A 12,153-nucleotide genomic window follows, 5' to 3' on the forward strand; every position below is an offset into this window, starting at 1 on the left:
CAATTTCCGATAAGGTTGCATATTTTCTTCCCACAAAAGTTTTAATGCCTTATTTCAACTGAGATTCCATTTATGTAAATTTTTCATAATACTAATTAGTATCCTAAAAGGATTAGTTAAGAAAATATATTCAGTAGAAAAATTATGAAAACATAATATTTAGCATTTTAATACACTTTCACCATAATATTCAGTAAAATATATTTATTAATCAATTATAATATTCACAATTTTTATTCAAAGTATGAAGTTCTAGATACATGTGTATTGAGGATTACATAATATTTACCATACACAAAAATAATTACACATATGTAATTCATGTATACATTTAATATATTTTAAATTACTAAAAATTACAAATAAGAAAATGGTAACAAGTAACCTGTTGAAGATTCAGAAATGAAAAGTATCAGTGGAAAAATATTACTTAACTACAATTTTCTTTATCAAGAGTATTTATGGGCTAAGGTTCAAATACAAAATATACTATAAAATATTTAAGAAATGGAAATTACTATAGTTTTAAATAGAATTTAGTGTGACATGCTTTTGTAGAAATCTTGTTTTCACTTATTTTTGTTTTTTCTTTCATATCAAAGCGCAGAAACCTAGGTATTAAATAATTATTTTCGTAGTTTTTTCTTTCATATCTATTTGATTTGTAAGAAAAAATTTCACATCTAAATTAAAATTCATGAATATTTTTGCAGTAAATAGTTAAAAAAATATTTTAAATTTTTAAAATGAAATATAAGTAAAATTATTAAAAATATATAATATAATATAAATTAAATTAAATATAAATATAAATTAAAATTTTATTTAATTTAATCTAATCAAATATAAATTAATTTTAATTTAATTAATTTTATTTTTAATTTTTTATAAATAATAAATACTTACACATATAAGTATTATGATACCATATTCAACTTGTATATAAAAAATATTAAAATATTTACAAATGTTAATTATTTATCACGAATTTTATTTTTAGGGAAAAGTATTTTTGTCGTCTAATTAAATTTGTTTACATTTTAATATGATATATATTTATATTTTATTAAAAAGATTCTATGTTTAAGTTCTTGTGATCACATAATAAAAGTTTTGTGAATAAAGAAAAAACATTTAATTGTATTTTTCTTATCTTGTGGCGGTGATGGATGGTTCGTGAATAGAGTATTGTTCCTGGACATGATTACTCTGCTATGTTCATGTGTAGGGACCACATAGTTGAACTCAGCAATTCAAGAACCAAGAAAACCATGGCCTTCTTAAGTTACTTGTTTAACTTGGTAGGTGCGTATTAAATAGTAAAACAGTAAAAAGTAACACACTCTCTCACCAACCAACACCAAACTACAAAACCAAAATCTAATCCAAACCTTAAAATTTACTACTAGTTTCGCACTCACCTCAACCGCAACCCAACACTGTTCTTGTTCTTCATCTTCTTCTTCCATGGCAGCAACCTCAACATCACTGGCTTCTCAACTCTACATTGGCCTGCGCCGCCCCTGCCCCAAGCTCGATTCTTTCAATTCTCCGTCTTTTTCTGCCTTCGACCCTAATCTTCGCCTCTCCCTCTCTCCTCCCAAACCCTCACGCGCCGTTGTCGCCATGGCCGGCTCTGGCAAGGTGCTTTTGCTTCTTCTTTTATTCTTTTTAAAAACTTCAAATTTATTATTCTTTTATTACCCTTGATCGTTAAATAAAACTCGTCTCTTTGATTTCGGTGGGTAATACATTTCTCTTCTATGGGTTGGGTTTGCGCAATTCCATCGAAGCCTGTTAGCATCCATGCATTATTGGTTATATATTGCTTTATCTTTAGTGGTTGGTTATCCATTTGCCATTTGCCATTTGGTGTATTGATCTTTTTCTTCCTTTCTTCGTTGTTGCAGTTCTTCGTTGGGGGCAACTGGAAGTGTGTAAGTATCTTTCCCCCAAACTGTTTTTGTTGCTATTTTTGTTAAAATGCTATGTTGATTTTTTGTGATTCAGTACTTGAGTAGTTGATTGATGTTATATTTTATTTTAGCATTAGAGTGGTATAACAGCACACTATTGGAATGCAAATTATGCGCCATAAATCTCGGACTATGTTTTGGTTTTGAGTAAATAACCTATACTTTTCCTTGTAAGTATTGAGCTTAATGTTTTTGGATTATGCATCTGGTTCAACTCACCACACTTTGCAACTTACGTCCCCTGACTTGACTTTTTTCTGTAGCTAGCAGTAGCAGTTTAGAGCTTGTTTTCAACCCTTTGTTCAAACTTTCTTTTAATTTTTTTTAGCACTAGTATCCTGGAGCCATTTCTTTCCATCTGCCATACCGTTCTTATAAAGAATGCACTCTACATTAAAGGACTAAAGGAACTCTTTCTTTCCTCTTGATCACTTTGTAGAGCAGCACAGGTTTATCTTAAATTAAACTAAATAAAAAAAAAATACAGTTTTCTTGTGATATCATATCTATCTTTCAGAAGAATTTCCTTCATACTTCATCAATTATCCCTTGGACCTATTTATTTGTGTAATATAATGAACTTATATTCTCTTGCAGTTCTACCAGGTTATTTGAAACAGGTCCTTTTTGCATTGTTCAGTAGTTTTTGTTCTTTTGTTGTATGTGATAAACCACTCATAAGTACACATGAATCATTGGTTCTCACGGTTCAATCAATTACTAGTTCAGTAAACTCTGCATATATCTCTATCTGATTTTTAGTACTTTTTCTGTTTTCTTTAGAACGGAACAAAAGATTCCATCAGTAAGCTTGTCGCTGACTTGAACAGTGCAAAATTGGAGCCCGATGTTGGTGAGATGTGTTCAATCTTTATTTGTGTTTCTTGCTAAAAGATGTAGAAGACTATAAATAATTGTTATGCTTCTTCCCTACTCCTAAAACCTAAAATAATTCGTTGAGTTTGAACATTTTTTTCTCTGTATGCTAGTGCAATGACACATTTGGTGTTTGGTTACAAAATGCTGATAAATGATGATATATTTTCTGGTTGGAAATGATCAAATTAATTGTTTCAAAAGGAAATGGATATAGTTCTCGATTATCCATTCCCAGTACCAAAAAGTGGCAAAACGCATGGAACCCCATTCCAACCATGGGTCATTTGCAGAGAACTCCCTTGTACTTTGGAACTCACCAACATGATTCATCGAACTTACCAAACTATACATAATGACTCCTCATAGGGGGTTTTGGGCACATGCCCAATAAGGTCAATATACACTATTTGTTTGGCATGTGCTGTGTGTGTTGGTGTGTTTGAAAGCTTAAGTAAATTTGCAAGCTATGATCCACAATTGGAGAGGTTCCTTGTTTTCTGGTCCCTCAAAAAATTGTATTGAGTATGTGATTCAAGTTAAAAAAACTCTTTCTTAATAACCTTGAAAAGTTATCATTTGCATTTGGTCATCACAAGCATTTCCATTTTGAGATGTACAGATGTCGTTGTTGCACCTCCCTTTCTGTACATCGATCAAGTGAAAAGCTCACTTACAGACCGGATTGAAATATCTGCCCAGAATTCTTGGGTTGGTAAAGGTGGTGCTTTCACTGGAGAAATCAGGTTAGCTTGCTCTTTCCTGCCAAATGTTAATTAATCCAGGTTTTCATTTTGTTTTTTGAATTATAAATTTTGGCAAGTTGGATGATTGCAGATACTATTTCTTTTATGTTCACAGTGTCCTTCATGCTGTTTTCGATGCAATTCCAATGTTTAAACCAAATATGTTATTGTTTTCTGGTTATCCTCAATTATGCTACAAGTTAATTCAGTTAGTTATTAAAACATGACTTTTGTAGTGCTGAACAAGTGAAAGATATTGGATGCAAGTGGGTTGTTCTTGGACATTCTGAGCGAAGACATATTATTGGAGAAAATGATGAGGTAAAGCAAATTCAGAAATCATTGATACAGCATTCTTGCCAGAGAATACTACCAGTATATTTGCAAGAGATGATAATATTTTAGATATTAACCGAACATTGTCCACTGCAGTTTATAGGAAAGAAAGCTGCCTATGCTTTGAACCAGGGTCTTGGAGTGATTGCATGCATAGGAGAATTGTTAGAAGAAAGGGAAGCAGGGAGAACTTTTGATGTTTGCTTTCAACAATTGAAGGCTTATGCTGGTATAATCCATTTAAAATCGTTTTTTTTTGGGGGGAAAAACAAAAGGGGGGAGGGGTTTCTGATTGCCAGCATAAAATTCATTGTCGCTTTTATGCAGATGCTGTTCCTAGTTGGGACAATATTGTTATTGCATATGAACCTGTATGGGCCATTGGAACTGGCAAAGTGGCCACTCCCCAGCAGGCTCAGGAAGTACATGTAGCTCTTCGGGATTGGCTGAAAAAGAATGTCTCAGATGAAGTTGCATCTAAAACACGAATTATTTATGGAGGTAAATCTTTTGTTGTACCTGTAGTTGCATTGTGAACTTTTGGCAGTGTTACGGAAATTTAACATATACCATGATTTAATAAGGCTGCATGTTTATTCAATGTAACTTTGCAACATCTGAACTTTCTTATGATGCATTATTTAAGAACATAGCAGAATCATGTATTTTCACAATCAATGAACTGCTTGCCATATAGTGATAGCTGATATACTTGATAGGTGTAAAGCTGTGCACAACATATCTTGTTAACATTAAGATTGTCCCTGACCTTGTCTATGCAAAATGTTGGTTTAGTTTCAGCATATTTGAATATAAAATTGATCTGTTTTCAGGGTCTGTAAATGGAGGGAACAGTGCTGAGCTGGCAAAGCAAGAGGATATCGATGGATTTCTCGTTGGAGGTGCTTCATTGAAGGTACATACATAGTTTGTTTGAGCAAAGTAATCATAGCATAAGATAAGGAATTGAGGTTATTATTTATACTTACAAGTTGATGTTGTTGAGCTGCAGGGTCCTGAGTTTGCTACCATTGTGAATTCAGTCACATCCAAGAAAGTTGCGGCTTGATTACTTATTGTAGTTTGGGCAATATGAGAGGGCAATTCTCAAATGTGGCAATAAATAATATGGGTCTATTATAATAATAGCACTTTGCTTTTGTCATCCTGAGTTTTTCCAAAGAGCCAGTATTTTCTTTCGATTAGAGATACAGAGAGGCAATAAATTTTAAATGTTTCTGAATTATTGTTGTTTTCTCATAACGTCACTGTTAAATCTTGAATTTTATTTTCTTTTTATGGTCGCTCTCAGTGATGTGGTCTGGACTTTTGTGACTCGAAATGTGCCTTCATAAGTTCACTTTCTGCGTATTGTGATGAAGCTTAACATACTTTTTAGATTAAACTTATTTATCGTCCAATCGAACAATTCAGATAGTTATATGAGAAGATAAATTGAATTACTTAAAATTAAGTATATTTAGTAAGTCATTCAGTTCATTGGGTTCCGTTACTTGAGTATTCAATTATGTTCAATTCAATTTCATTGAATTGAGTTCAGCTTTATTTATGATTGGGCCAAAGTCATCAAAATCCAAACTAACTCACTCTTGTATGGGCTAAAGCAAGCACCAAGGTATGAAATAACCATATTGACAAGTACTTCCAAGATAATGGCTGTTTTCGAAGTCTTAACGAGTATGCTCTTTATATAAAAACTTATGATAATTAAGATATTTTTATTGTTTGTCACTATGTGGATGATCACTTATTCACTAGCAACAATCCAAACTTGTTTGAAGAATTCAAGAAGGTGATGTCATATGAGTTTGAGATGACACACCTATGGTTCATTTAGAGTTGTCAAAACAGGTAAACCGATTTGACCTGGCCCGGTCTATCATGGGTTGGTCACTTAATGAGTCAATCCAGCTCGGTTCGATCCATTACGGGTTGGTGGGTTAAAAGAGTTGACTCACTGGTTCATTTAATTATAAGTTTTTTTAAATAAAAAAGTTAAAAAAAAGTAATTCAAATCTAAATAAATGTCACTCTAAAACGATGTTAAACTCCAAAGACAATTCAGAAAAAAATTATCATACAATACAAGCGTAATCCAAAAACATGTAAAAAAGACAAACAAATAAGTTTTTAATATTGTTAATTTTTATCTCACTTGTCCATTTATAATATTAGAGTCTTAAACAAATAAATCTATAATATTTTTCTCTCTTAGAAACATTTTTTTTTATCACTATCTACAATATAATAAAAAAATGTTAACTAATAATATTGAAACATAAAATAATAAATAATTAAATTAAATTAGGTGGGTTGGTGAGCCAACCCGACTCACCATCGATTCAACCTGGTGAGCCGGGTTCTCTAAGTGAACCGGGTTGAATACTAATTCGTATAAAAAAGTTATATTTTTTTCAAACCCAACCCAGTTTAAACTCGTGGTGAACCGAGTTGGCTCGCGAGGTACAACCCATTTTGAGAACATTACATGTCATACTAGAGGTTAAGCAATTGGAGGAAGGTATCTTCATTTATCAAGAAAGCTATGCAGAGGTGGTCTTGAAAAAAATTTAAGATGTTTGATTATAGTCTAGTGAACACACCCATGAAAGTGGGATGAAGCTATCAAAGTTTGAAGATGGAGAAATGGAGAATTCCACTTTATTCAAAAGCCTCATGGAAAGTTTGAGATACCTAACATTTACAAGACTCAATATTTTGTATGTCATTGAGTAGTGAGTCGATACATGGGGACTCCCGCTTCTACTCATATGAAAGTTGTTAAGAAAATAGTCTGTTATCTAATAGATACTCTTGATTATGGGTTATTTTATTCATTAATGGATTTTGTGACAGTGATTATACCATATATATCAATGATAGAAAGAACACTAGTAACTTATTTATATTTTTTATAGGAAAATGTGATTTTTTATGAAGTTAAAAAAAAGTTTCAAAGGTTAAAAACAAAGATCGATGTGTAGAAGATTTCAAATTAAGAGAAATGTTATTATAATTTGAAATATAGAAATATCTAAATGCCTCTAAAATTTTCTTAAGTAAACTCTAATATCTAAAAAGTCTTAAATTAGTGATGGATGTAAAAAATTTCATAGTGAAACTTTAATTAGATAAGCTCCTAGAAAAGAGTATAGATATCTCCATTAACCTTTGTAAATATCCAATTGTACTTGCTCTTTTTCAGAAAAAAAATTGACTTCTCTCTTCCAATTCTCACCTCTTCCTCTAACAGTCAGATGCTTCCAAACAATCCACATTGTATGTAGTAAAATAGTGCATTATGAGTCTGAGTCTTTCAGATTATGCCACTGATCTGAATCCAAATATGCTGTTTGTACTTGAAATTACAAAAATTGTCATGTGCTGTCATGTTAACGCTCTTATTGAATTGAAGAAAGGGGAAACCATATAATATAACTATATTTTTTTTTTTCAGTTTTCTGTGCAAATGACCAATGTTACCAACTTACGACGAATCTGTGACAGATAATATTGGTTGTACATTCAGAGGATAGTAATGGGTACAACAATTCCATTTCAAAATTTGGACCAAAATATGTGACGAAACGTGGAAATAAATTAATAGATTATGAGATGATGAGATGATAAGATGAAGAATATAATTTTGCGGACGTTAGTTTATTACTAAATCAGTGGGAAAGCACACTAATGATTGCAAGCCCCACACAGTATTTTAAATTTCTTGTCAGAGAAGACCCAACAACCAGATTCGTGCTGGTGCTGCATGTTAAACAAAGTTGTGTTCATAGTTTAACTCGTTTTAAAAGTTAAACTGTAAAAATTGAGTTTTTTTTTTTCTTAAAATTCATTACTTGGTATTGGAATAAAAAATAAGAGCTGTGTTTTGGGACACGCTGAAACAAAAGGCGAGGGTAAGACAATAAAGCAACCGGAAATCACGAACAGCACCGAAGCATTATTGAGATTGGTATTGTTTTTGTTTTCTACATCTGTCTATTATTAACCTTGCATGTGAAACCCGAGAATAAGGACCCCTACAATGTATAGTGATCTACGGCTCCTGTCTTATTCATTGTAACAAAACCAGCGACAGAACTACAACAAACGCCGAATGATTAACATTAATTAACGTGGTTAGGCACATGCAAAATCTTCCCTTTAGCCATCTATTGGCTGTAATTTGTAAATCGGTTCAAATCCCTTCATTACTTACTTCCAATATCCATAGAAATTAATGTTAAGTGATATTGCTTCGTTTACCAAATCGATGAATGGAGCCTCCAAAGTCAAATGAAATATAGCTGCAGATTATCATATGTCACGGGAAAGGATAGACATCAACTACCTGTTCGTTTTTCCGGACTGTGTACAATGTATGTAAAATCCAATAATTGTTCTACACTTTTTTCGAATTCTACATTAGTAGAAAGAACAAGTTTTTTTATATCAGTATATAAGCAGACAAATTCAGTTGTATATCTAAGTGAAAAAGATTTACAAGTTTATGTTTTGTTGTGATTTTGGTTGAAGATGAGGTTATATTGTTTTGTATAATCGGTTATCTTTTTGTTTCTTCTCTCATATCAAAGCCAAAGATTCATTTTAGTAGCGGATGATGAATTTTAGGTTTGCAGATCCTTCTGATAAAAACAGTGTTTCTGACAAGGTTTGTGCCAGATTGACTCAGTGTTATATGCTTTTGTATAAAATTAGGGGAAAATCTATAAAATGTTTAGCAGGGATGGAAGTAAGAGACTGTAGCATTTTTGCGTATATGGTCTAATAAACAAGAGATTTAGGTGAGTAAATGGTATGGATGGAGTGGACCATAGGCACATTTCCATGATGAAAAAGTGTGTTGGAGGGGCCAATTGGCAAAGTGGAATGCATAAAGTGAAAGACCTGTTTGGTTTGGATAATAGCCTTTCCAACGCTTTCTTTCACGTGCTGTGCTGTTTGGCCATCTCATCATTGGTGCGCAAAATCCATATTCCCATCAATTTACCTCCACCAACACCCATCTATCCATTCTATACCCATATTTAAGACAAAACTACCAAAACCATTTCGATCACAACTTGCTCACATTTATTTCATTTTTTCCTTACCGCTTCAAATAACAAAATAATATCTTTACAATCTTCTCGTATTCTCTACCATTTTTGCTTTATATATCCTTATCAGATCACATAGTAGCTCATGTATATTTTGTTAGAAAACAATGTAAAGCTATGTGTTTCAAGGTAGAAAGTTCGGTGGAAAAGGAAACAGTATAGTCATAATTTGAAAATCAAGATACATAATATAAGATATAACGTTGTACATCATCTAAATTTATGATATAGAATCTTGCTTTGTTATCCAATTCTCAATAATATTAGATAAAATAAATACAATAGCTTCACATATTGGAAGCCTCTGAAAGGGTGCATTATTCCCAAACAAGGAGACAAACTAGATTTCTGGAAAAAGTTATTAATGAGTGACGATAGATGCATAGCTATATGATCCAGTTGAATCTGGTTTAGTTCCTTTCTCTAATCAACGCTCTACAATCATTCTTCCTGGCTTTTAATAGTCCGATACTGTGGTCGGTACTCGTACGTCTTCGTTAGGGAAGTGAATTACCCATCCACGCTGATGGACCCACTTCTTGCATGTGCCTCAACGATTCTCCCTTTAAGAACTTTTGTCGCATGCCATGATTAACTTTTTTTCATTTTTTTTTTTAGTTCAATCTTCTTCTCTGGACAGTTTGTTTATTGTCGCAATGATTGACAGATTAAGGGTTTAATAAATTAGAACTGTGCAAGAAATTAGAAAAAAGAGGAAAACATTTCAATTCGACAGAAGCAGCAGTGAAATGGTACATTCAGCCAGACCCCAATAATGATACATCCATGGTGGACCAGGTGAGAAAGAGAGAGACAGAGAGAGGATGCACAAATGATGATAATTTAACTTAAAAGAGAACATGATCATCAACCATCCAACCAAAGATCAAAGTCCACCGATTCAACACGAAAGGAACAACCCGCGAAAGTAGAATGAAGAGAAACACAAGGAAAAAAAACATACACAGAAGAGGATCGAAGAGAAATTCAATAATAGACAAATTTTTTTTTTTGTTTATTTTTGTGATTTCGGGTCTAGTAGTCAGTGGTTGGGAGCTGCTCGTGGGTGTGGCTGATGAAGACGACCTCGTAGATGACTCCGGCGAGGCCACCACCGATGAGAGGGCCGACCCAGTAGATCCAGTTGTTGTCCCAGGTCCAGCTAACAACGGCAGGTCCGAATGTGACGGCAGGGTTCATGGCTGCTCCTGAGAAGGCCCCACCCAACAAAATGTTAGCGCCAACGATGAAACCAATGGCGATGGGAGCGATGGTTCCCAAAGTACCCCTCTTGGGGTCAACGGCGGTAGCGTAGACAGTGTACACCAAACCGAAAGTCATCACGATCTCCAACACCAAAGCGTTACCAACTCCAACTCCAGCTGAGAGTCCAAATGCGGGAACAGTCTGTCAAGCACCGGAACAAAACTCGTATCAGTTCATCAAACACTTCGACTTAAAAGTTAGTTATGTAAAGTAAATAACGGTAATAACGGTCTTACGGAGGAGGTCACGAAGGCCAGGAGGAGGGAGGCCACCACGGAGCCCAGGAGCTGGGCGATGATGTAGACGATACCGCGGAGGAAGGTGATGTTGCCTCCGACGAAGGCGCCGAAGGTGACGGCGGGGTTCACGTGACCTCCGGAGATGTTAGCGCCGACGGAGACGGCGACAAAAAGGCCGAATGCGTGGGCGATGGAGGCGGAGATGAGTCCGGCAGGTGTGGCGGCGCCGTTGTCAGTGAGCTTGTTGTAGGCGATGCCGGAGCCTGAGCCGGCGAACACGAAGATGAGGGTGGAGATGAACTCGGCCAAAGCCGCCTTCAACGTGTCGGGGTGAGTGGCCTCCTCGGGCCTTCCGATGGCGATGTTTCTGATCGGCATCTTCAATCGACGGTGGTGATGATTACGACTGGTGAAAGATGAAGTGAACACCGAGATCACTCACTCAAATCACTCTCTGTTTCGCTGCCACTGGTTTTCGCTCCTTTGCTTGTTATATACCCACTCTCAAGACGCACCTGCCTCTGAGTCCACCGGCTCTACCCGGTTCCCGGTTATTTCTATTTTCCTATTTTTCATGTTAAGAAATCATGATCAATACTTCCAAATATGACAGGAATCAAGCTTTTCTGAAACACCAATCCAGAAAAGAAATAATCTTATTTCTTGACAGCTGTGACATGTTCTTCATATTTCAAATTATCAATTGTTTTCCTTTTTCAATTTCATTTTTATTTTTTTTTTATTTTTGGTATAATGATGTATCCCCACCACTACTCCTTGTTCTTAATCCAGCGAAGCTTTTCAGCTATAGCCGTTCTATGATTGACACGTGTCCCAGATGGATAAGAGCCACGTCAGTCGCTGATAAGTGAATACGGTTTAATCTGTTTTTCCATCTGGATAGTTCGGAACAGCCCAATTTGCAGCCTAATATTTTATTTTCAAATGATGACTGTGCGGTTGTAATATTATATCATATCTCGTGGGATAAAAATAATACAGAGAGTATTAATTATATGAGCAAAGTAAATACTTAATTTATAATTATAAGGGCACAATTGATCATAATATAATGAAGGAGATAAGAGGATAAGCACTGTGAGTCTGTCAGTGACCCACAGGAAAAAAAGCTGGTATCATTAGCATACCGCGACTGACACGTGGGTAAAATGTTTTTTTTTGTTTATAATAAAAAAACATAAATGTTGCAAACTGAATAAAAAAAAATCAAACTTTGCATAAAGTTTACCTTTGTAGCAAAGAGGATATTGATAATCAAGAAATTTAAAGAATCAAAATTAATCTCCCTCTTTCATCCCTCGGTTGGATCAGTTTAGCTGCTCCCTCAATTATTGTTTTCTACCAAATCGGTGGATCGTGCATATGGAATCACTGATGCATTTTGTTTTTGGGCATCTAATCATGTACATATCAAGTTCTTTATGCTATTTTCCTTCAACAAAAGTTAAAAATTCATTTTAGATTTGTCCCGTTCTGCTCTCTTTTTTTGCCACCTTTGCTTATTTAATTTAATTACAGTAGTAACCATGGCTTTAACGGCTCTTGTTCAAGTTGA

The 12,153-nt window shown here is 34.5% G+C and overlaps 2 protein-coding genes across 2 annotated transcripts; one reads left to right on the top strand and one right to left on the bottom strand.

Annotated features, from left to right (window-relative positions):
• Positions 1–1,378: 1,378 nt before the first annotated feature.
• On the top strand, positions 1,379–5,180 carry LOC108322471 (triosephosphate isomerase, chloroplastic). The gene is made up of 9 exons (XM_017554577.2): positions 1,379–1,644; positions 1,911–1,937; positions 2,760–2,829; positions 3,475–3,598; positions 3,835–3,919; positions 4,031–4,163; positions 4,262–4,435; positions 4,768–4,850; positions 4,947–5,180. The coding sequence occupies exons 1-9, from the start codon at positions 1,468–1,470 to the stop codon at positions 5,001–5,003; spliced, it is 930 nt and encodes a 309-aa protein (XP_017410066.1). The 5' UTR covers positions 1,379–1,467; the 3' UTR covers positions 5,004–5,180.
• A 4,594-nt stretch (positions 5,181–9,774) lies between these two features.
• On the bottom strand, positions 9,775–11,305 carry LOC108322441 (probable aquaporin TIP-type). The gene is made up of 2 exons (XM_017554536.2): positions 10,575–11,305; positions 9,775–10,479 (listed from the first exon to the last, which is right to left on the bottom strand). Exons 1-2 carry the CDS (start codon positions 10,953–10,955, stop codon positions 10,108–10,110), a joined length of 753 nt encoding a protein of 250 aa, XP_017410025.1. The 5' UTR covers positions 10,956–11,305; the 3' UTR covers positions 9,775–10,107.
• Between the last annotated feature and the right edge of the window lie 848 nt (positions 11,306–12,153).

The sequence above is a fragment of the Vigna angularis genome, chromosome 2 (assembly GCF_016808095.1).
Source record: "Vigna angularis cultivar LongXiaoDou No.4 chromosome 2, ASM1680809v1, whole genome shotgun sequence".
Lineage (NCBI taxonomy): Eukaryota > Viridiplantae > Streptophyta > Magnoliopsida > Fabales > Fabaceae > Vigna > Vigna angularis.

Coding starts and splice junctions, on each gene's coding strand:
- LOC108322471 (XM_017554577.2), top strand. CDS start 1,468: ATGGCAGCAACCTCAACATCACTGGCTTCTCAACTCTACATTGGCCTG. Junction 2,830..3,474: donor AAAATTGGAGCCCGATGTTG/GTGAGATGTGTT, acceptor TGAGATGTACAG/ATGTCGTTGTTGCACCTCCC. Junction 3,599..3,834: donor GCTTTCACTGGAGAAATCAG/GTTAGCTTGCTC, acceptor TGACTTTTGTAG/TGCTGAACAAGTGAAAGATA.
- LOC108322441 (XM_017554536.2), bottom strand. CDS start 10,955: ATGCCGATCAGAAACATCGCCATCGGAAGGCCCGAGGAGGCCACTCAC. Junction 10,480..10,574: donor TGGCCTTCGTGACCTCCTCC/GTAAGACCGTTA, acceptor GGTGCTTGACAG/ACTGTTCCCGCATTTGGACT.